The sequence below is a fragment of the Leopardus geoffroyi genome, chromosome B1 (assembly GCF_018350155.1).
Source record: "Leopardus geoffroyi isolate Oge1 chromosome B1, O.geoffroyi_Oge1_pat1.0, whole genome shotgun sequence".
Lineage (NCBI taxonomy): Eukaryota > Metazoa > Chordata > Mammalia > Carnivora > Felidae > Leopardus > Leopardus geoffroyi.
In genome coordinates this window covers 149,645,533-149,671,384 of record NC_059327.1, presented here as the reverse complement: position 1 = coordinate 149,671,384, position 25,852 = coordinate 149,645,533, and the positions used below count along the sequence as shown (strand labels likewise).

General features: G+C 36.6%; 1 protein-coding gene across 1 annotated transcript in view; it reads right to left on the bottom strand.

The window, feature by feature from the left end:
• Positions 1 to 8,904: 8,904 nt before the first annotated feature.
• The window catches only part of LOC123596453 (transmembrane protease serine 11B-like), a 23,599-nt gene continuing 6,651 nt past the window's right edge, over positions 8,905 to 25,852 (bottom strand). The window contains 10 exon segments of the mRNA XM_045474944.1: positions 8,905 to 9,066; positions 9,928 to 10,070; positions 10,442 to 10,555; positions 10,792 to 10,934; positions 15,496 to 15,670; positions 16,485 to 16,523; positions 17,924 to 18,104; positions 19,443 to 19,514; positions 19,600 to 19,715; positions 24,114 to 24,232. Of these exon segments, the coding sequence (XP_045330900.1) occupies positions 8,905 to 9,066; positions 9,928 to 10,070; positions 10,442 to 10,555; positions 10,792 to 10,934; positions 15,496 to 15,670; positions 16,485 to 16,523; positions 17,924 to 18,104; positions 19,443 to 19,514; positions 19,600 to 19,715; positions 24,114 to 24,232 (1,264 nt within the window).

Genomic DNA, 25,852 nt, shown 5'->3' with positions numbered 1-25,852 from the left:
CCATGCATTTATTCATGCTGTTTAATACTCTCAGGATTGTCATTTCTACCCATTCAATGTTTATTCATGCGTCATGTCCAACCTAATTGCCACTTCCTTCATGAAGCTTTTCCTGTAAAGTATTATTCTCTTTGATCTCTTTTTTTCTGGCTTCTAATATTTACTGTCATTAGTGCTCATTTTAGATTTAATCATCTATGTTGTATTGATTTCTACTTAAATATGTCCTGTGGATGGTCCTATGACCCCTATAACCTGCTTGAACTTAAAGGCAAAGACTATATCTTATATTTCTATTTTTCATAATGTTCAGTAAACAAACTATATGTTTAAAATACTGATTAACAACCAAAATATATGTAGATCTCCTAAAAACTAATAAAATATTTTAAAAACTCAATATTAAGTGTAGATAGGGTTTTAAAAGAATATTCACAGAAGAAATGTGTATGGACAATATAAAAAAATGCTTAATATCATCCATTAATAATTATGTAAATATACATCAACACAATAATACAGCACTACCCAGATCAAACATTTTATTTCAAGATTTGGTAAGCATGTGGGGAAATTGGCCCCCATATGTTGACGGTAGGAGAATCGAAGCAGCAACTTTAGAGGGAGAACCTGTTTAATTTTATACCTTTATCCCCTATAACCAGGCAGTTTCACTTTTAGGTATCCACCTAGATTTCTATCCTGGCATAGGTAATCAAAGAGGATTATATGAAGATATTTATTAAAAAGTTTGCAATAGCAAAAAAAAAAAAGGAAACTAATTATTAATTGGAAGAAAAACGGTTAAATAAACTATGACATATCAAGACACCTCGGTGGCTCAGTCGGTTAAGCCTCTGCTTCTTGATTTCACCTTAGGTCATGATCCCAGGGCCATGGGATTGAGCTCCAAGTCGGGCTCCGTGCTGAGCATGGAGCTTGCTTAAGATTCTCTCTCTCTCTCTCTCTCTCTCTCTCTCTCTCTCCCCCGCCTCCCTCCCCCTCTCCATCTCCCTCTGCCCCTCCCCACTGTCTGTCTGTCTCTGTCTGTCTCTCTCTCTCAAAAAAAAATTAAACAAACATACAATGGTGTATCAATATTCTGGAATGTTATTAGGTGTTAAAAGGAAAGAGGTTATAGTAAAATATAGTGGGTTGATGTGCTCATCCTCATTCTAAGGTCCCTTTTTCTGCTGCAGAGATTGGAAAGCTAAACATGACATCTCCCAGACTCCTTTGCATTTAGGATTCTGGCTACAATTTGGGTTTTGCCAGCTAGATCCACTCACATGAAACTTGAAAGGGAGAAGCATGTCAGATGCCTTCTAAGGCAGAAATGAGGTCACTTGTGGATTTATGCTGGTAAAAGCTCATGGATATATGATGTGTTCTGTAGCAGCATTTCACTGTCTGTTCTTCAGCTTTCTGGGGGCCAAGAAATAATTTTAGAGACAAAAGACCAGACCAGCTTGTGAGTATCAGGAGGCTGCAGTGATAATATCATCAGTGCTGGTGCTTTCTTTTTTCTTTTTTCTTTTCTTTTCTTTTCTTTTCTTTTCTTTTCTTTTCTTTTCTTTTCTTTTCTTTCTTTTTTCTTTTTTCTTTTCCCTGCCAACCTCCCTGTTGTTCTATCTCTTCCTTTCTTTTCCTTTTTTTCTTTTCTTTTCTTCTTTCTTTCTTTCTTTCTTTCTTTCTTTCTTTCTTTCTTTCTTTCTGTATTACTTAATAAGTTTAATGAGTTAGTTGGTATAAGGAAAATATCCACGTATCCACTGTCACGGTTAAGAAATGGAATTTTGGGGGCACCTGGGTGGCTCAGTTGGTTAAGCACCAAATCTCGATTTTGGCTCAGGTCATGAGCCCCAAGTCGGGCTCTGCATCAAGTGTGGAGCCTGCTTGGGATTCTCTCTCGCTCTCCCCCTCTGCCCCTCTCCCCATTCGCTCTCACTCTCTCTCTCTCTAAAAATATTTTTTTTTAAAAAAAAGGAACTTTGTCTGCCACTTCAACCGCTCCCCAGTACCCTATCACAGCCTTAGCCTCCCACCCTCCCCCAAAAGTAACCTCTATCTTGTTTTTCTTTTGAAGTATAATTAACATACAGTGTTATATTAGTTTCAGGTGTACAAAAATAGTGACTCAACAATTCTATCCATTACTCAGTGCTCATCAAGATAAGTGTGCTCTTGGGGCATCTGAGTGGCTCAGTTGGTTAAGCATTCAACTCTTGATTTTGGCTCAAGTCATGATCTCATGATTCCTAAGATTGAGCCCCACATCAGGCTCTGTGCTGACATTATGGAACCTGCTTAGGATTCTCTCTCTTCCCCTCTCTGCCCCTTCTGCACATTCTCATGTGTGCTCTCTCTCTCTCTCTCAAAATAAATAATTAAACTTAAAAAAAAAATAAGTGTGCTATTGATCTCATTTATCTGATTCACCCCTCACCCCACCATTTCCCCTCTGGCAGCCACTAGGTTGTTCTCTGTATTTAAGAGTCTTTTGGGGGGACACCCAGGTGGTTCAGCTGGTTAAGCTTTGGACTCTTGATTTCAGCACAGATCATATCTCACAGTTTGTGGGATCAAGCTATCAGTGCAGAGACTGCTTGGGATTCTCTCTCTCCCTCTCTCTTCCCTTCCTCCCTAAATTAAATAAATAAACTTTTTTTTTTAGAAGTCTTTTTTTGTTGGTCTCTTTTTTGTTCATTTGTTTTGTTTATTAAATTTTACATATGAGTGAAAGTATATGGTATATGTCTTTCTCTGATGTATTTTGCTTAGCATAATACCCTCTAGCTCCATCCATGTTGTTTTAAATGGCAACATTTAAATGGCACATTCTTTTTTGTGGTTGAGTAATATTCCAATGTATCTTCTCTATCACATCTTCTTTATCCATTCATCTATGGGTAGACACTGGGTTGCTTCCATATCTTGTCTATTATAAATAATGCTGCAATAAATACAAGGGTTTATGTATCTTTTTGAATTATTGTTTTTGTATTCTTTGGGTAAATGCCCAGTAGTAGAATTACTGGGTCATATGGTAATTCTATTTTTAATTTTTTGAGGAACTTTCATGCTATATTCCACAATGGCTGCACCAATTTGCATTCCTACCAGCAGTGCATGAGTGTTCATTTCTTCCCACATTCTCATCAACACTTGTTATTTCTTACGTTTTTCATTCTAGCCATTCTGACAGTTGTAAGGTAATATCTCATTATGGTTTTTATTTACATTTCCCTAATGATTAGTATGTCTGTTGACCATCTGTATGTCTTCTTTGGAAAAATGTCTGTTCAGGTCCTCTGCCCATTTTTAAATTGGATCACTTTATTTTGGTGTTGAGTTGTATAAGCCCTTTATATATTTTGTATATTAAACCCTTGTCAGATATATCATTTGCAAATATCTTCTCCCATTGAAGAAGTTGCCTTTCAGTTCTGTTGATGGTTTCTTTTGCTGTGCAGAAGACCCTGAATAGCCAAAGCAGTCTTGAGAAAAAAGAATGGGGCTGGAGTTACCAAAATCCCATATTTCAAGATATGCTACAAAGCTGTGGCAATCAAGACAGTGTGGTACTGATACAGAAGTAGACACATAGATCAATAGGACAGAATAAAGAGCCCAGAAATAAACCCATGATTATATGATCAATTAATCTACAACAAAGGAGGCAAGAATATACAATGGGGAAAACAAGTGGTTTTCTCTTCAACAAGTGGTGCTGGGAAAACTGGAAAGCTACATGCAAAAGACTGAAACTAGACCACTTTCTTACACCATACACAAAATAAATTCAAAATAGATTATAGACCTAAATATAAGACAGGAAACCATAAAACTCCTAGAAGAAAATGTAGCAGTAATTTCTTTGAAATCAGCCATAGAAATATTTTTCTAGATATGTCTCCTCAGGCAAGGGACACAAAAGCAACATTAAACTGAGACCACACCAAAATAAAATGCTTTTGCACAGTGAAGGGTGCTATTAACAAAACAAAGTGTTGCCGATGCTTTCTGTTCTTTGGATCTTAACTGTTAAAGTCAGAAATGCCAGTTTCTATCCCTTCCCCTGGCATCAGTTTTCCATTATTCTATGAATTACCCTTGAGGCTTAGCCTAGAGCCTTCATCCCCAGCTGTTATGACAATTTTTGACAACATGGTTTTCTGCTTCAAACTCCTTTCTGTTTAACAAGCCTTTCCTGCTCTGAAGTATGACTGATACAATTGTAGATCAATATAGAAAGACTTCAAGAAAAAGTATTGAGTGAAAATATGAAATGCAGAGGCGCACCTGGGTGGCTCATTGGTTAAATGTCTGACACTTGATTTCAGCTAAGGTCATGATCTCACAGTTTGTGGGTTCAAGCATGTCTCTATGCAGACAGTGTGGAGCCTGTTTGGGATTCTCTCTTCCTCCCTTCTCTCTGTCACTTGCATGCATGTGCTCTCTCTTTCTCTCCCAGACTAAATAAATAAACTTAAAAAAAAGAAAATACGGAATGATAATTCAATATGATATCATTAATACTTCAAAGGAAGAGTAAATAATACTTCAGATTTAAATGGATGCTAATATGTGTACTTAAATCGATGTATTAATTTATGAAATATTATTATTTTTTTCAAGTATGCTTATTGAAATGAAATAAAACTTTGTCCTTAATATGATCTGAGTAGAGGAAAAAAGTGAAATTGGCAATAAAAGACAAGCTCCCAGGGAGTCAGGTCAAGTTAATACTGACTAAAAATAAATCATATCTGTTGGCTTTGTAGGACTTTCCAGGGTGAGATGATGGCCTGATGACAATAAGCACAAAATCCATGAGAGCACAAAGGATAAAAATCTCCCAAAGTGTCAGATAATTTTTAAGGGATGGAAGGGGTTTACCAGAAAAAAAAAATCAGGGAAAGACATTCTAGACAAGGAGTACATCATTTGGAAAGGCCTGGGATAGCACATTTCAGAAATCTCCAGTAACAGGAGATTGGAGAACAGGTTAAATGCAAGGGCCCAATGGGTGATAAAACAGAAATATATGTAACAGCCAGATCCCAACAGTGCATTTCAGCATCATTCCTTTGGACACAATGATTACCTCCATTGAACCAGCCACAGGTCCAGGAATACAGAGATGAAAAAGAGCCCTTGAGAAGCTCATGGTCTAGTAGGATATTCAGATGCATAAATAAAAGTTTTGCATCTTGTGGAAAGCGTAAGGACCAGATGTACGCCTGGGGCAATCTGGAGCACCAGCCGGGGGATGTCAGGAAAAGCTTCCAGATAAAGTAACACCTGAACTGTGTCTTGAATGAAGAATAGGAAGAGTGAGTCAAGGCTTTTATGGATTCACAAGTCATAATACAGAGTTTAGGTTTTATTCTCTGAGGGTGTTGAGGTTAGGGTGGAGTAGGATGTTAATTAAGGAGGAGAAAGAGATGCTCCTAGACTAATTCTCCCTATTACTAAAACTTTGTCCTTCCTCTGATTGTGGCTTTGTTTGATTCCTCCTAATTCTCTTTTATCAGTAAGCTAGAAGGAAAATGTGCAGACAATCTCCCATTATCCTGGCTACTAATTCCTCCCTTGCTGAATCACTTTTTCAGAGATAAATGTGACTTAAAGAGTATAAACATAGGCTTTTAAAACCAGAGATGGTTATTTAATTGAATTCTCACATAATACGTACTCCTATATTTAGTGTAAATAAAATTTTTTTGCTCAGCCATGTCAACTGTGACAAATTTTAAGTGAAGAAAATTAAATTTTTTGAAGAAACAACATAAGAAAATAAGATAGGATTATTTTATTTCCATAATTAAATGTAATAATTGTAGAGGATACAACATACTGTAATAATAAATAATTGTCTTTTCTGGAATCCTTTAATCACTACAAACTGCAAATCTGAAATGTCCTTGACAAATCATTATGACATGTTTCAAAGATAGCTTCTTCTGGAACTTCCTTTTGCATTAAAATTATGAAAAATGAAAACCAGTATCAAGCCTCATTCACCTCAGTGTTGAGCACTTAAGGCACTCAATAAAACATCTGGCACAATGACCAAAAACCCAGTTTGTAATGTCAAGATATAGAAATTGTGCTCCAGTTGCATTATCTGGTGGTTTTTTTTAAAAGCATAAATGAAGAATAGGTACATTCAGTGATGTACTGGTAAGTATTTAAACCAGGTGTCAGGGTTAGGGGTTTGGAACTAATTTGTGACATTGGTCAATTTCTATGGTGTAAATACTGACAACATGGACAATTTAGAACTACGCACATTATATCACTAAACATGAATTTGGGAAGGGATGAACAATAGCACTCTATTATATTTATTTTTAACATACAGATACCATAGATATAAATAACCTCAAAACCCAAAGTACTAGTAAAATGTAGTAACATAATTAGGACATGATGAGTTTTGGGTATTTAGTTCTCTTAATTTTCAACTGCTGTGTGTTTCACAACTGGCTAACATAATTCCTGAAATTTTAACATTAAACTCATACATTGGTACAATTAGTTTCAGCACACCACTGCTGCACTTTTAAATATTAAACTTCAAAAAGATTTCACAAGTTTACATATTTGAAAGGAAGCATATGATTCCACAGGGAACACTTACATAAAGCTTGCATAACAGTTACATTCCATAGGGAATACTTACATAAAAAAAGCAAAGGATACAGTACATTGAGAGAGTACAGGCAAGCATTTGAAGACCAAAAGATATACAGGTGTAAACTCCCACTGTCCTTATTCACACATACATATATATTTTGTCTCCAGATTGAACCACCAAACTCTAGGATCTTGGATTGGGAAACAAACTGGCTCAGAGTCTTCAAGGACAGTTTCTGATTTTAAACCTCATGTAAATCTCACACAAATCCTTTGGCCTTATTTTAGCCAAGAGTCAAAACCACGTATCCAGGCATTTCCAAAGATAAGGATAGACCTTTCCTAATCCAATTGTAAGTTCTACATGAAACCCAATAAGGAAAATTACAAAGGATAGCATTTCAAATATATTCCTACCCAGGATGACTCCAGGACCTTTTCCCTCTTTTAGATATAGAAGACTCAGGAAATATGAAGAATTCTGTTTTGAAATGCTAATATAAGTTGTCTATTAGACCTTCAAGTAGAAATTTTAGGCATGCAACTGAAGATCCAAGGGGAAGTCAGAACTAAAGTTAATACATTTAGAAATTGTCAGCAAGCAGTTAGTATTGAAAATACTGGACTGGGTATGATGATATAGGGTATGAGTGTAAGTGGAGAAGAGGAGAGATCTGAGGATTGAGTCCTGGGCCACACCAATGTTCAGAGCTGGGGAAAAGCTGGTAGAAGTTCTGGCAGTACAAACTGAGAAAGAATAGCTGATGACATAGAAAGATTGCAAAAAAGTACTCTTTTTTTTTTTTTTCCTGGAATCCAAGTAAAGAGAATATTTCATAAATCAGACAGAGAAGGACAAGTACCATATGATTTCACTTATATGTGGAACCTAAAAAACAAAACAAACAAACAAGCAAATCAAAACAGACTCACAAATACAGAGAACAAACTGGTGGTTGCCAGAGGGGAGGGGCAAAGCAGGGAAGGGGTAGAGTTAATATGTGTCACCTGCCTGAGAAGAGAGTGGGGAGAGAAAAACAACAGCTTGTCACACCTGGCTATGGTTTGGTTTGACATCATGTCATTTGAATCCTACTTTATAATAAAGAAAGAATGAGAGAGTAACATCACAAACAATTGAAGGAAGGAGTATTTTTTTTTTGATTGTTTTGGCTGCTTTTGAAAACTTTAGCTGCTTTTACCTATTTTAGGAAATTACAAAAAGTAAATTATTTGCAGAGACTACAAAATCAGCCCCCATACATTTATTTGCACATACACTATAAAGAGACTTATTATAATAAATGCCACACGGTCACCTGCCCTTGAGGACCTCACATTATTTTTGCTACAAGTGAAGACAAACACATGACAAAAAGAGGACATGAGGAGAATGTTATATAAGTAATTGCAACCTAAAAATCATTTCAAACTTCCAACTAATTTTGCATCTAAATTCTACCACATGAGGGTCACAACTTATAGGAGAGGCTGAAGAGTGACTTTAAGCAAGCAAACTTTCCTCTCTAGTCTTCAGTTTTCTTATCTATAAATTGAGAAACTTTTTCTAGCTCACACATCCCTTCTCCACTCCAAGATTATATAATTATGCAAGGTACGCAAACGATTTCATACATAAATAAGAAATGAATGTGTGTTATTTGTCTGACATATTCCAGTTTAACATATTCCATAATTTACAGAATTAAAAACAATTTATTTGGTAGATCCATCATATATAACAAAATATGTATTTTTCAAAATTCTGATAAATAGGTGTGCCTGGGTGGCTCAGTAGGTTAAATGGCTGACTTCAGCTCAGGTCATGATCTCATGGTTCATGAGTTGAAGCCCCATATTGGACTCTGCTCTCAGCACAAAACCCTCTTCAGATCATCTGTCACACTCTCTCTCTGCCCCTCCCCCACTCATGCGTGGGCGCTCTCTCTCAAAAATAAACATTTAAAAAAATTCTGAAAAATTAATTAAGGCAAATTCTAAATATAATGGTAAGATAAATCTGAACTAGGCTATTAATAAAATATTTTGGCCCTCGTTTCTTTTTTTCCCCTATATTCATTAAATAGATAAATATATGAATGGATAGCATTTTAGATATTATAAAATATTAAAGAACTTTAGGTATTTGAATGTAAGAAAATGATTTATATCAACAATCAAAAGTGAAAAAGATTTGAAGCAATGGATAAGAATACCCTGCGGCTAGCTGTCTTTATGGTCCGTTCCAAAGTTACTTTTCTTTCAGAGCCCAGTCTTGGATGTAATCCAATCATGATAAGCAGTGACTGGAGTATAAACACCTGGCTTATTCCTTTTAGCACATCCATCACCCCAGCTTACTATTCCAACAAGGTGCCAGACTTTTCTAGAGTCAGGGTAAGCTAGCAGTCCACCAGAATCATTCTAGAAGAAGATAGGAAGACATGTTTCTTGTCCTGTCAAAGAATTTCCCGGGGCGCCTGGGTGGCGCAGTCGGTTAAGCGTCCGACTTCAGCCAGGTCACGATCTCGCAGTCCGTGAGTTTGAGCCCCGCGTCGGGCTCTGGGCTGATGGCTCAGAGCCTGGAGCCTGTTTCCGATTCTGTGTCTCCCTCTCTCTCTGCCCCTCCCCCGTTCATGCTCTGTCTCTCTCTGTCCCAAAAATAAATAAACGTTGAAAGAATTTCCTTTTACTGCTTCTCTGGACTTATCAGAAGTCCCTGGGTACTGAAAAGAGTCCACTTTATTTTGAGCTTAGAACTGTGGAACTTAGGTTTATTCAAAACCAAGGGTAACTACAAATCAGAATATACTGCCTACAGCTGCCATATGTTGGATTGACCAGAATTGAACTTTATAATGAGTTCAGCCTTGACTATGAAGAAAAAGTGACTTGGCTGCTTCATCATGAATGAAGCCTGAGAAATGGGTGACGTGTATACATGCTAAACTTCCGGCCACATTTCTGGATAAGGAAGAGACAGCAGCGCATTGTGCAGATGGCCCAGAAAATAGGGCCAAATTTATTTTATCACCGTGTAAGTATTATCCTTTGTATGGATTCCTAGACTGCCATGAAGGCAGAGATTTTGTTCAGCAATACATCCCCAGCATGTAGGCTGGTGTCTGATATATAAGTGGGATTAATAAATATCTGTTATGTGGATCAAAATAAGCTACTCTATGGAAATCATTAATACACACACAAAAAAAATTTGTACTGATAAACACTTCAATTCAATTAGTACTTTGGGACAAAATGATTTGATAATATGTCTAGACATACCTGACAGGCATCAGCTTTTCCTGACTTAAACACAGCACATAGCATTTTGTTGGTAACCAGACCAGATAATGAATGTGGATGATTGCAAACTTTGTTGTCGATAACCTTCCCAAAGGCTTCTTGAAGTATTGCTGGAAGAGGACCTAAAGGCAACAAATTCTGTGTATCATGGGGATCTTAACCTTGGTTGTAGAGACAAAGAATGTCTATAGAATAGATATTCTTTTTTTTTTTTGGTCAGCAAGAACCAGGCCAGTCCCAGGGTAGATTTCTCCCTTTCTGGTGTTTATTGTAACTGGCTGCCTCACACATAATTCCAATTTTTCCACTTCTTATTCCCAAAGGCATTTTAGGAATTGAAGACAATGCCAAGTTTTTGGTCCCAACACTTGTTTGTTTGTTTGTTTGATATATTTAGTGACTGATTAATTGCACGAGAGAGTGGTTGATTGGCTAACTGATTGTTTAAATAATTATTCCCATGAAGCTATTACCCTTTTACAGAAAAACTTACCATTCATAAAGTGTTCCCATCCGGTAACTACAACACTGGCATTTTCCGGAAGCTTCATTTTGGTTTCAGGAAGACAAATCCTGCGAACATACTTTGTAAAAGAGACTTCTTCAGGGGCTCCTGGGTGGCTCAGTTGGTTGAGCAGCCAACTTTGGCCCAGGTCACGATCTCACGGTTTGTGAGTTCAAGCCCTGCGTTGGGCTCCATGCTGACAGCTCTGAACCTGGAGCCTGCTTCAGATTCTGTGTCTCCCGCTCTCTCTCTCCCCCTCCCCCACTCATGATCTGTCTCTCTCTGTCTCAGAAATAAATAAGCATTAAAAAAATTTAAAAAAAAAGAGACTTCTTCAGCAAGCTGTACAAGGGCAATATCATTAAAAACCACAGCCCTGCTGTAATTTTCATGAAAAATAATGTTTTGGACTTTCTGTGTCATATATGGTTTATTTACTATAGTTCCAAAGTTGACAGTCCAATCTCCTGAATTATTTTTCCTGGAAAACACAATTTGATTAAAATATATGTAGTTTTCGAGTGACAACAGTGTTCATTAGTGGTCATTATCTTATAAAGCGTTAGGCTCCCAACCAACACTAGAAAGCACCAAATTTTAATTTTTTTTTTTCCAACGTTTATTTATTTTTTTGGGGACAGAGAGAGCATGAACGGGGGAGGGGCAGAGAGAGAGGGAGACACAGAATCGGAAACAGGCTCCAGGCTCTGAGCCATCAGCCCAGATCCCCACGTGGGGCTCGAACTCACGGACCGCGAGATCGTGACCTGGCTGAAGTCGGACGCTTAACCGACAGCACCACCCAGGCGCCCCCAAATTTTAATTTTTAAAGATGTCTTTGACATGGAGATGTTACAAATAAAATAGTTCAAAGGACAATTAGAGCTGTCAGCCTTCTGCAAATACTCCTAAGTAGAGTCACCGATGTCTTCTGCTACTAAAGCCCCATCCAGTTCCTGAGTATTCAACTTAAGTGGGAGTCATAGAAGCAGCCTCAATGGATGGGGTCCAGAATCACTTAGTGCCAAACACCCGGATTCCATGAATCTACATCTTTGTCCATAAAAAAATTGCCACTTGTTCTCACCCAATGACCCTATTATGTTTACCAAGTCAATGCATCTTGACTTCTAATTTAAATTTTCTGGTCATTTCTCCAGTTCCCCACTGAAACTCTTTCTCAATTTAAGACATAACATACTATCTAACTATTCTCACTTTCCCTCAAAATGTCAGGTGCTGTTTTTTTTTTTAATTTTAATTTCTAAGAACTTCATATAATGGTGACATTGTTCAATCCTTCTCCCGTTCTATAACCTTCAGTGACTCCACACTCTTAATGTGTTTCTTAAACTCAACTCCCTTAGAATCAATTCAGGCTTCACCTCTTGAGATTTATATTCAAAAGGTCTCATGTGATGCTTAAAGATCTATACTTTTAACAAGTCCCCTGGGTAGTTCACGATCCATGGACTACTGTTTGAAAATTACTTCAGAAACACAAATCCTGCAAACATGCTTTCTAAAAGAGATCTTCAGGAAGTAAGCATCTTGTCATTTAAAGACATGCCCAATCAATATAACAAATTTTCTGAATATATTTTCTAATAATGTTTTCTTTTTTTTTGATTTAACTTTATTTTTTATTTTTTAAAATTTGCATTCAAATTAGTTAGTATATAGTGAAGCAATGACTTCAGTAGATTCCTTAATGCCCCTTACCCACTTTGCCCATCCCCCCCCCCACAAACCCTCCAGCAATCCTCAGTTTGTTCTCCATATTTATGAGTCTCTTCTGTTTTGTCCCCCTCCCTGTTTTTATATTATTTTTGCTTCCCTTCCTTTATGTTCATCTGTTTGTCTCTTAAAGTCCTCATATGAGTGAAGTCATATGATTTGTGTCTTTCTCTGACTGACTAATTTCACTTAGTATAACACCCTCCAGTTCCATCCACGTAGTTGCAAATGGCAAGATTTCATTCTTTTTGATTGCCGAGTAATATTCCATTGTATATATATACACCACCTCTTCTTTATCCATTCATCCATAAGTGGACATTTCGACTCTTCCCATACTTTGGCTATTGTTGATAGTGCTGCTATAAACATGGGGGTGCATGTGTCCCTTCGAAACAGCACACCTGTATCCCATGGATAAATGTCTAGTAGTGCAATTGCTGGGTGGTATTTTTAGGTTTTTGAGAAACCTCCATACTGTTTTCCAGAGTGGCTGCACAAGCTTGCATTCCCACCAACAATGCAAAAGAGATCCTCTTTCTCTGCATCCTCACCAACATCTGTTTTTGCCTGAGTTGTTAATGTTAGCCATTCTGACAGGTGTAAGGTGATATCTCATTGTGGTTTTGATTTGTATTTCCCTGATGATGAGTGATGTTGAGCATTTTTTCATGTGTCGTTTGGCCATCTGGATGTCTTTGGAGAAGTGTCTATTCATGTGTTTTTCCCATTTCTTCGCTGGATTATTTGTTTTTTGGGTGTTGAGTTTGATAAGTTCTTTGTAGATTTTGGATACTAACCCTTTATCTGATATGTCATTTGCAAATATCTTCTCCCATTCTGTCAGTTGCCTTTTACTTTTGCTGATTGTTTCCTTCGCTGTGCAGAAGCTTTTTATTTTGATGAGGTCCCAGTAGTTCATTTTTGCTTTTGTTTCCCTTGCCTCCAGAGACGTGTTGAGTGAGAAATTGCTGCGGGCAAGATCAAAGAGGTTTTTGCCTGCTTTCTCCTCGAGGATTTTGATGGTTCCTGTCTTGCATTCAGGTCTTTCATCCACTTTGAGCTTATTTTTGTGTATTATGTAACAAAGTGGTCCAGGTTCATTCTTATGGATGTCGCTGTCCAGTTTCCCAGCACCACTTGCTGAAGAGACTGTCTTTATTCCACTGGATATTCTTTCCTGCTTTGTCAAAGATTAGTTCCCCATACATTTGTGGGTCCATTTCTGGGTTCTCTATTCTGTTTCGTTGGTCTGAGTGTCTGTTTTTGTGCCAGTACCATACTCTCTTGATGATTACAGCTTTGTAGTATATCTTGAAGTCTGGGATTATGATGCCTCCTGCTTTGGTTTTCTTTTTCAAGATTGCTTGGGCTATTCGGGGTCTTTTCTGGTTCCATACAAATTTTAGGATTATTTGTTCTAGCTCTGTGAAGAATTCTGGTGTTATTTTGATAGCAATTGCATTGAATGTGTAGATTGCTTTGGGTAGTATCGACATTTTAACAATATTTGTTCTTCCTATCCAGGAGCATGGAATCTTTTTCCATTTCTTTGTGTCTTCTTCAATTTCTTTCATCAGCTTTCTATAGTTTTCAGGGTATAGATTTTTCACCTCTTTGGTTAGATTTATTCCTAGGTATTTTATGGGTTTTGGTGCAACTGTAAATGGGGTCAATTCCTTGATTTCTCTTTCTGTTGCTTCATTGTTGGCGTATAGGAATGCAACCAATTTCTGTGCATTGATTTTATATCCTGCAACTTTTCTGAATTCATGAATAAGTTCTAGCAGTTTCTTGGTAGAATCTTTTGGGTTTTACGTATAGAGTATCATGTCATCTGCAAAGAGTGAAAGTTTGACCTCCTCCTGGCCGATTTGGATGCCTTTTATTTCTTTGTGTTGTCTGATTGCAGAGGCTAAGACTTCCAATACCATGTTGAATAACAGTGGCAAGAGTGGACATCCCTGTCTTGTTCCTGACCTTAGGGGGAAAGCTCTCAGTTTTTCCCCATTGAGGATGATATTAGTGCTGGGTCGTTCATATATGGCTTTTGGGGAGCTGCTTTTGGGGAGGGGTGCTTTTCCCGTATGCTCCCCCCTCCCCAGTCTCCATCCTCTCTCCTACCACTAGAGGGGTTCCCTACCTTTTGGGGCTTCTTGCTTCCCAAGTTCAGCTCTTCGTGTCGCGTACCCGCTGAATTCTGTGGTTCAGGTTGTGCAGATTGTTTTGTTAATCTTCCAATCGGTTTTCTAGGTGTGTAGGATGGTTAGTGTTGGTCTGGCTGTATTTCATGGATGTGAGACACACAAAAAGCTTCCATGCTGTTCCGCCATCTTGGCTCCTCCCTAATGTTTTCTTTTTTTTAACGTTTATTTATTTTTGAGAGAGAGAGAGACAGTGGAGGAGGGGCAGAGAGCAAGGGAGACAGAATCTGAAGCAGGCTCCAAGTTCTGACCTGTCAGCACAGAGCCCAACATGGGGCTTGAACTCACAACTGTGAGATCATGACTTGAGCCAAAGTCAGACACTTAATGAGCCACCCAGGTAACCCTCTAATGTTTCTTTTAACAAAGTTTCTCTACTTCAAATTTGCTCTGTTTGCTGTCCACAGAATGCAAATTGTGTTATTCTATCTCAACACATCTGAAGAAAGTGGTTTCCCCAACCCAAAATGCATATTATTCTTTCCCATCTACCCACTGTATCAATCATATCTTATATCTTTAGAGTCCTGGTCAAATCTTACACTTTCATACCTCAGCTGGAATGCTCCTTTCTTCATCAAACTTTCATAGAACTTACTATCTTGTTGTATATGTGACATTTACTGCACGATGCTGCCTACTACTTTTAACATATCACATTTAAATATCTTCAGTTAGGTAGTAAACCTCTGGAGGGCAAGAAAAATAAGCACATAATAACTGGAGTCAGACATACCTGGGCTTACATTCAATTTCTGTTATTTAGGAGCTGTATGAACTTTGCCAAGTTACATCACCATTTCTGAACCCTACTTTCCTCATCTTTAGATAAGTTAAATTATAACTTTCATACAGAACTATTGTTACAATTGAATAAAATGATGTAAATAAAGCAATTAATGTCAGGCCAAAGTAGCTTTTTGGAAAATGTGAATTACTTCCTCTCACTTTTTCCTCTTTGACAAATTTAAATGCCTCTGCTGCCCTTTGGTTATTCAGGTTAATTATAAATTTCACTTGGCTTTGGTGAACATTCATGTATTTAGGTTAATCCCCACAGTTTACCCCAAATCCTACACTTAGTCAGATGTTCACACTTACTCAGCAAAGCAGTGAGCTGCAGATAATAGACACCTGCTACTGATCAGAGATGCCCCACAGAAGTGCTGGCCTTTCCATTTCATGCTGGCTTGTCATGGCCATGCCCCCACCAGGGCATTCTTCCCATTCACAATTTGGTTGCCTGCCATGATACTGTTGGCTGGTCTTCCACAACCTGAAGAAAGGATGTATTTATATAAAAGCAGCCACCTTTGATTATGCTTTATGAGAAACACATCTTAAAACAATACTTGAAACCCTCCAGTGATTGTCCAGAATCTCCTAAGCAATGCTACCTCTTTCCTGGAATGTACTGTGATCATGGTACCTGACTCTATCTTGGCTTGGGTGACTTTTACTTATCCTCTTTTTCACTCTCAGTCATCTTCCAATGACTGTTATTTTATCTATTTGTTGTAAGTTTCATCTCTCCAAGTAGATTGCAAAATTCTTGAAGGTAGAGACTTTACTTCTGTATGCCTGCATCTTGCATAGCATATGCAGTGCTGTCTGTAAAGCCCCATGTGGATAATAGATACACCATAAATATCCATTAAGTGAAAGAATGCATATATGTATCTTGTGGGCAACATGATACTCTAAAGAGAATTTATTTAGAAGATACAAAACTATTTTTACTGTATAATAAATGTATTTGGGATAGCCTACTTTTATATTTTCTTATTATCCTTCGTTGTCCTTTTTCCCTTCAATCTTTTTTATTTTAACTTACTCAGATATGGTATTCTTTACTAATGATTCCATTCTTTGGAAACAGCTCTTATTTCATCCTTTTGGACAACTCTTACAAAGTTAAAATTCACAGGCCAGTGTTTTTCAAAAAGCAATTCCAGATATATATCTGATATAGCCAATAATTTTGAAAGACTACTATAGATTTCCATATTACATATTTCAAGATACTTTTTAAGAAAGTGATAGGGAAATATTTGTGAATGAGTTAAGTTTGTCATAATTTCTGAACTTACAGTTGTTGGTAAGCATTTCAACATTAGCCTTGCTGATTTCTGAAATTAAAACAAAACATAAAATTAATAAAATATCACCAAGAAATTATCTTCAATCCAAGGACATATGTGCTAACTTTTCTAGCCCAATTACACCCAACATTTAACTATTCAGACTAATTCACATATTAGCTATCAGCCCCTCTACCTCCTACCTGTTATATTTTGACCATCTCTCCACATCTCTACTAGCTAGTAAAGGAAAGGGGAAAGGGAAATAAAAAAAAAAAACAAAGTTCTCAATTTTACGATAGTTGCAGAAAAAATATTTAGTGAGATAACAAGCTGACATTCTCACTAAAAAAGGCACTGGGAATTAATTATCTTTGGATTTATTTCCTTATGATAATTCTCATATGAATTACTCCAAGTTATCTATAAAGAAAAATTTTCCAATTAAAATCATATTTCATTGGGCTTATCCTTTTCTTTAGAGTCATCTCATTACCATGACTGAATTATGAAATTTTGAGAATTTAACTTAAATTCAAGTATCTTTTCTATTGGGAAGAGACTTGAGAGACAGAGGGAAGGTGGGGAACTACAATAGGACCCACTAGCAAGTGTTCACTTTAAATCCCTAGGACACAGAGAGGCAACCTTCTTTCCCAATAGCTACCCACAGAGGAATTGTATTGTTCTTTTGATAAGCTCTGCCTCAAACTCTGTTCTCATAAGTGGTCCAGTGATAACAGGTATTCTGAGGTAAAGGAGCTGTAACTGGCAGTTGTCAGCCTTGATAGCCTTAAAGGACACTAGGATCAACTGTCGGTCTGGAAGAACCACAAAACTGGGTTCTGGAACCACACACTTATCACCTAACAGGCCTTTTAACAATCCAAATGAGAGTTTCAAGACCTTTTCAGGACCCTCAAGATATTTACAGACTTCATTTTCTGAACTGGGCCAAAATCCTATCATTTTCTTCCCTTGTTTTCTAGGAAATTATTCCAGACAATTGGTTTTTCTTTGATAGTATCATTCCCATTCTTCCACAAGAGCAGTGAAAACTCCCTATCCCCAACTTCCTTCTTATTCTAGCAGTCTCCACAATGAATGATCAACTAAGCCCCAAATCTGTTTCCTGTAATGAGATCCTGACAAGAGTAGAGGGAAGGGAGGAATAATGCTTTGCTTAAAGTCCTTCATCCCATTTTTCAAACATAAACGTGAAACCTTCCAAGCTCACATGCATGCCCATACTTTAGTCCTCCTTTCTATAACTGTTCAAAGATTTTATGCCACTGTCATTTCCAACTTGTTCATAGGATTGCCAAAATGTGAGAAGTATATTTTTCCCCAAAGCAAATTCCTGAAACTCCTTATTAATTTTTTCTAATAGTTTTTTCAAACAGTCCAAAAACCTAAGTAATAGAAAATAATGGAAATAAGTGAAATACCAATGAGTCTAAAGGAAGTATGGACTGCATTCCAGGATGCCATGTTGTTTTTCAATATCTGATGTAAGATAGCTTCAATTTCAGTCTTCATGCTGTGCCTTTTTGCTGGAGGAAACTTGAATGTCAGTTGTAACTGTACCCTTGAACCATTGGGATCAGGACAAGAAACAACAGAAATGTTCTAGTGTGTTGTTTCTTGATATTTCAAGATGTCTTGTTAACACATTGAATTTCCCACATTTAATCATCGTATTTCCTTTACATATATATTAAAGAACAATACACAGATATTATCTCAGTATGTATAAAGTGCAAGTGTCCCTAAAAATCTTCTAACTGGTTCAAAGGTATTATTCATGGAAGAAGATATGAACTACAAACTAGAAATCAGAATAATTCAAACACACATGAGAAACTGAGTACTGGCCAGCAAATGATTGGTGTAAGATTTTATTAAAACAGTAAAAACCATGTTCTTGTACAGATATTTTCTAATTACTTTAGATAAAGAGATAAATGGAAACAAAAATGCAGTACCAGGAAACATTCAAAAGATAACTCCTAGCATATATTCAGGAGTCAGTACTAAGCTTCTCCCTATAGTTTCTCATACGTCTCTACCCCAACAGAACTGCACAATGAGAAAGCTCAGAAAGATAACTCTAAAACATAGAGAGAATCTCTATTATCTATATATTCATTGCATCCTTTTTATTAATTATGAAAGGAGATTAATTCATTTTTGGAGACTTTCAAAACAAATCACATTTAAAAAAAAATATCCACAACTCTATTTTCAAATAATTATGATCAATAGAAGAGTCTTTGAAAGTTTTTGTTTGTCTATAGGTAAGTAGGTTAGTTGGTTGGTTTTTTGGCAAGCTGAATTTTTTATTTTGGCACTTCAGAATTCCCCCCGAATGGATATTGGCAATTACCAAAATACAAGTACTGTCCCTCTTTATCACTCATCCCCAGTGTTCCATGATACTTCTTCCTTGCATCCCTCCTGTCTACCCCCATACTCAAACCACTTCAAAGACATATTCAGACAAGTATTATCTTAAATTATTCACTTTGCTCCACAGTCATTATAGTGATAGTAATTATTAAAGAGACCAAAAGGAAGTTATTATAGTAAAGATATAGCCAGATGGGAATGGATGGGAGAAGAGGAGGCTAGTATATGAATACCAAAACAATAAGATTGGACTCTGTTTTCCACAGAGTTACAATGATCTTTCATCATAGTAGTCAGTTAGGACTGGCTGCTATCAACAACCTTATAATTCCCCTTCAAGTATGGAGGTTACAGATTTGTACACAACAGTCCTTACTCTGAACAGAAATTTGTTAACTGCAATTATATTTTAATTTATGGAGATTTCTTCCTTCCTTTCTTTCTCTTTCTTTCTTTCTTTTTTCTTTCTTCTTTCCTTTTATTGTTGTTATTTAAAACCACAGTTGATGTGACATATCGTCTACCTCCCTTTCCATAAGATCCTGACTGAATTTGTACTTACAGAAGTTTGATGACCTGAGAGTTGATATATTCTTTATATATACTAGAATTTTGAAAAACATTAGACATCTGTCAAGAGAAAAAAACAAAATAGCCATCATGTCTGTTTCAATCAAATTTATTATGAAATTATTAAAAGGAATCTCTGATTTACCTTAGTCTCTATATTTTTGTTCAGATCTGTGCTGGCTTGTGAAGCTCCATTTTCACAACTATCATTGTGTGTAACTCCAAAAATATGAAAATCACGTTGGTAATAGAAAATATTTCCTGTGAAACAAAGAAATACTCAAAGAATTTAAAAATAACAGGTAGACTCAAATCCCTCCATACTTTTGTCTCAAAATTAACATTCGACCCAGATTTTTAAATTATCAGAGGGAGGGAGAAAGGAAGAGGAGGGAAATGAAGGGGAGCGAATATCCACCCATTCTAGAAATAGCACCTACCCAGTATTCATGAAGTGGTCCCCCTCCTTTCTTCATATGACAATAGACACCACTGCCCTGCCAAGCCAGGTATACCCTCAGCATCCACAGCAGAACGGCAATCCAGGCAGCCACTAACAATCCACTTTAGTGTGCACTAGAAATGAAACCTACTTTTTATGTGTAATCTAAATTCTTGATCTAGTGATTACCCAGTTAATCTTTCTAAACACTTCTGACACAGGAAACATTACAAACATTTCCCTTTTCTTTCTGGATGATCTATACCCTTTTATAACTTTTCTTCTGCCCCATTTCCTATCTGCCTGCTTTCCACTCTTTTAAGTCATTCCTTGAATTCCTGCTGCCATCCTACTTCCCTCCAGCATATATGGTGAAACATCACAAGGTCTCACATTCCCCATTCCTTCCTGTCCCCAAATGTAAAATGTCTCACCTAATATACTAGGGCCACTGTAATGTTAAAATAGGACAAGCCTAGAGGTAGTTCTTCTACATTATGCATGTACTTTTAAAAATAGAAACTCATATGAAATGGTACTCTGTTTTGGTTAAGCAATTATCCATTCATATATTTTGAGAGCAATTGTACTTTTGATTCACCTTAAAAAGTACTATAGAGTCTCTAAGGAGTGCTAATAATAATAATAGGCTTTGAAACATATATGATCTCTGAGATGAAATAATGCATTATCCTGGGAATCAGAAATATCATTTCAATCTAAAATAAAAATTAGTTTCCTATATTCCAATGGTTTCCTATATTTTTCCTTATAGCAACTGGTATATATGAAAAGCAAATGCTAGGTTCTAGCTAAGAAGTTAGCTAAGGTCATTCTGAAAAAAACAATGCATATGAAGTTAGAGAAACTAGTTTAAGCTCTGCCACCAATGGGCTGTGCTGTACTGGTATATCACTTCAGCTTTCTGGGATTTTTTTTCACTAATCACAAAGACTAAATTGCAATAAATACACTCCAAGATTTTCATACCACTTCATGATTTTAATCTATGAAGTCTTTCATCAAATAGAAGACTGACCAACTAGAATCTGCTAATTTTGTGTTATATCCAGTATGCTGAACTTGGGTATTTACAGGTAGTCAGATTAATTTGTCAAAAGTCACATATATCATGCCCATATTCAAAGAAACCATGATGTTTAGATACTTGAGTCTAGTTATATTACTGAAAATCAGAGTGATTTGAGGTGCAATTTTTAAAAAAATTTTTTAAGATTTATTCATTTTTCAGAGGCAGAGACAGAGCGTGAACGGGGAAGGGGCAGAGAGAGAGGGAGAAACAAAATCCAAAACAGGCTCCAGGCTCTGAGTTGTCAGCACAGAGCCCGATGGGGGGCCCCAACCCATGGACAGCAAGATCATGACCTGAGTCAGCTCAGGTCTGACAGAGGCTTAACCGACTGAGCCACCCAGGCGCCCCATTGAGGTATAATTTTTAAGTTTATTTTACTTTGGTTTTAATTTTTATTTTATTATTTTATTTTATTTTATTTTATTTATTTTATTTTATTTTAGAAAGAGAGAGAGAGCGAGTAGAAGAGAAGGCGGGGTGGGGGGGGGAGAGACAGAGAGAGAGAGAATCTTAAGCAGGCTCTATGTGCAGCACAGAGCCCAGTATGACCCTGGGATCATGACCTGAGCCAAAATCAAGTGTTTGACACTCAATCAACTGAGCCACACAGGCGTCCCACCCTTGATTATCCTTATGAACTGAATTGTCCCCTTAAAATTTATATGTTGAAGCCCTAACCCCCAATGCGCCTATATTTAGAGATATGGCCTTTAACAAGGTTATTAAGGTTAAATCAGATCATGAATCAGGTCATAGGGTTAAGTCAGATTCTAGTAGCCTTATATGAAGAGACACCAGAGACTCTTCCTTCTCTCTCTCTTTCTCCACAAACTACCCACCAACTCCATATGCCACAGAAAAAAAGGCATGTGAGGCAACATTGACCATGCTGGCACTCTGATCTTGGCCTCCAAACTGCAAGAAAATGAATATCTGTTGTTTAAGCCACTCAGTCTCTGGTATTCTGTTATGGCAGCCTGAGGTGAATAATACAATTATTTAGACAACTTGAAATGGGAATCTGCCCTGTACTTTACACTGTGGCCTATAAAATCATAGTCAGTGTTACAGGCATAGCAATAGTCAGTATTTACATTATAATCTGAGCCCATCCCAAAGTTTATAATAAAATCTTTTATTTTAAGATAGAAATAAATGTTATTACCTTTATAAAACATTGCCTTAGATGCATAGATTGCAACACTGTCTATCAGAATGACTACAGAGCTCCTAAAGGCACACATGGGCAGGTCCTGCCTCAGTTCCACTAAATCATAAAACATAAGGGAAGGGCCCAAGGAATGGATACTTCTTTAGAAGAGCTCTACACGTGATTCTGAGACAAAGCCAGGGCTTAGCACTGCTAGATAAACAATCTGAAGGACTTTTTAATTGTTTATAAATGTCTGTGTAAGCTTTTGGAAATAGTTTAAATAGTAGTTAAATAAAATAGTTAAGAAAGGGCTGAACCAGAGTCATTTCTAGAATAATGATCCTTGTGGAATATTAATTTATGAGGTAACTCAAGAAGTAGAAACTCAAAATAATGTCTTGAGAAACAATATATTCAACAGACAAGCGAATTTCATACCACTTGAATGAGAGATTAGGTCTCATCCAACTCAAGTTGTTCTTAGTATTAACAAAGACTGTATTGGTTCCTAAGCCAGAATCTGAGAGCAAACCTGTCTTTTAAGCTGACTCTAGGTGACCTTTACAACAGAGTTTGGGTACCCATTTTTACTTCACAAGGAGCCCAGTTCAATTAACTTCAGGTAATAAAAGTCCATCTAGCCTTATATTTGAAATATTAGGTGGTTCACCATACAGAGAAAGTCAAGGGCAAATTCTCATCCCACACATATCTTGCTTAAGCCAGGATGCCTACAGTTCTCCTTTTGTCTCCTGTTCATGAATGCATTGTTTCTCCAGAAGAAGGGACTTATTAAAATGCAAATTATATTTTGGAAAGATAACTAATTAAGCTACTGGGCTTCTTCACCGGGCTTGATTTGGTAAACTCAGAGCACTTTCCTTAAGGAAATTATATAATGGATGTTATTCTTTAATGAGGAGAATCAAGCAGAGGGCAGAAGAATCCAGACTACAGAGAGTTCAAGGACAGAAATGGCACGCAAGAGACTGTAAGCATTACATGACCCTTCTGAAAGACAAATTTTGAAATTGGAGATCAAGATGGTTAGAGAAAACAAAGGAGAGGCCAGAATGAAGGAAAAACTAGAATTTTCACTGTATTAGGCAAAATGTATCCTACACTGGATACATATCCTACACTATACAGGGTAATATATTTCAGAGGAATAAAAAAGAAAAACTTATGATAAAGTAAAATAATACACTTAAATATTAGGGTTTCGGTTTATGCTCATCTATGACATTTAAAAGCCTATGATAACAAGTGTTTGACTTTTCTTAATCTTGGTTTTTTGCATGTGAAAAAAGAGATAGTAAAACCTACCCTCCTTCACTCAAAGGAGATTAGTATGAAGATCAAGCAGAATAATGGATATCAAATTTATTTGAAAACATTAAATAGCTACACAGACTTAAGGGTTTATTTTTCTGAAAGGTAAAAATAAGTTGGAAAACCAAACTTTCTGAGTGTAGTATTAATTTTTTTAAATAAGATCAAATTTACATAAACATTCAGCCATTCAGCCACTTCTACTATCTACTATTAGATGAGCCATTTGTGGATTATCCATTCTTATTTTGCAATTGTATCTTAACAACCAGAATTGAGCCAAGAAGAATAAGGATTTCCAAAATTTTATGTATATTTACTAAAAGACATAACAGCTCAACTACTGACCTAATACATATGTTCCTTTATTGACAATCCATCTTGGCATCAAAATATTGAGCTTTTCAGTCTTGCCATACTCTAATAGTTGGTAATATGTCAGAGTGGCTCAAGGAGGCATTTGATTCAAAAAAATTTTTAACTGGTATTAAATAATAGAGAATGATTATGTTGGAACATAGTTAATAGATGAGAAAACTTCCATTAAGAAATTTCATATTCATATTATTTCTTATCAATTTCTAAAAGTAAAAGGAGATTTAGTAGTAAGGGTGAAAATGGAAAATAGTCAATACTGACGCACTGCCAGAAAATGAACAAGGAAACCAATAGTTTCTCCCAAGACTGCTGTCACTCCAAGAAAGATAAGGATCACCATCCATACTGGCCAAGATCTTCTCTGGGAGAATATTCTATGCCTATGAAAAGAAGAAAATAGCTCAAATCAGATGGGCTAGACAGTCTAAATTTGCCTGGCTCTCCTCACCTCATACAACACAATTTATAATTAGGCTCTTATGTTAGTATGAAACATAGAAACCTTAAACATCTCAGAGAAGATAGACTCTAATGTCCATTCCTTTAACAAATCATATTCGATTTGTTAGCTATGTTAGCTTCTAGGGATATAGCAGTGAGCAAGATACACATGGTTTTTGTCCTCAAAAAGAGAAATTAATTTGCTCTTTTTATTGATCTAAAGCAGGTTACAAAACATTAAGTGTGGTCTGATTGTATTTTTGTAAACTATAGTCACATCATGTACATTAATATATATAGACTTAAAAATAAATATATAATATAACCATTTATAAGTTTTAATTAAATGTGAAAGGAAAATCATGAAGTCAACTAGAGTTGTCCCATGTTATGAGATTATGGGTAGATTATTTTCTTTTTTTGTTTACTTTTTTCCTAACTATATTTTCTAATCTTTCCATAATAAACATGGATTCTTTGCATCATATAAATTAAGAGACAGGCAAATTTCATCACTAAAACCAATCAATTAGATGAAGAATAATCAGAAAATATGGTGACTTGGCATCACCCTAATAGAGTGATCAAGGTTACAATTAGGTCTTATGGCTACCCTTAGTCTAATCTATATAAAGTTTGACACTAGTTATTTCATATACTTTGAAAGACATGATGTCATGAAATTGCTGATTTGAAGGAAGTACTGTAACACATACATATAATAATCTGATTTCAAATTTCAAAATAGCCCCAGCTCTTTCCTCAATCTTTTGTGTTCATCATCCTAAACAAAACTTGCAAAACAGAGGAGTTTGTAATCAGGGGATATATGTGGCAGATTGGCAGATATTCCTTATGAATATGAGAATCTTTCTGTTTTGATTCCTCTAAGACCAATTTATTTTTCGGTAGAGAAGTTCTTTAAAAAAAAATTACCTAATGGGGCGCCTGGGTGGCGCAGTCGGTTAAGCGTCCGACTTCACCCAGGTCGCGATCTCGCGGTCCGTGAGTTCGAGCCCCGCGTCGGGCTCTGGGCTGATGGCTCAGAGCCTGGAGCCTGTTTCTGATTCTGTGTCTCCCTCTCTCTCTGACCCTCCCCCGTTCATGCTCTGTCTCTCTCTGTCCCAAAAAAATAAATAAACGTTGGAAAAAAAAAATTAAAAAAAAAAAAAATTACCTAATGACACACTGTGCAACTCCACCCAGTCTTATTTCCTCTCTGCCCTGTTCTCTACTCTTAATCCTGCCTCTTCTTGATACCCCTTTGATGATTTGTTAATGAGTGCTTCCCAAAACTGGGATTATTTGTCAAAGCTCTTCAAAGGAACTCCCTATTTCAGATGCATTGCATGCATGCCTTCATTCTGGAATCCTGCTGCTTAATCTCATCCTCAGAGCAAAAAGGCTATTCAGGTATTATGTTTCTTACACTAGATAAATCACACCTTAAAAGGAGTATGCAATTAAGGTAATTGATTATAATATTTACAATCTTATGAATATCTGATAATATGTCTCCTTTAATAACCAGAAAAGTTTACCGTGATATTGAGGTCTCA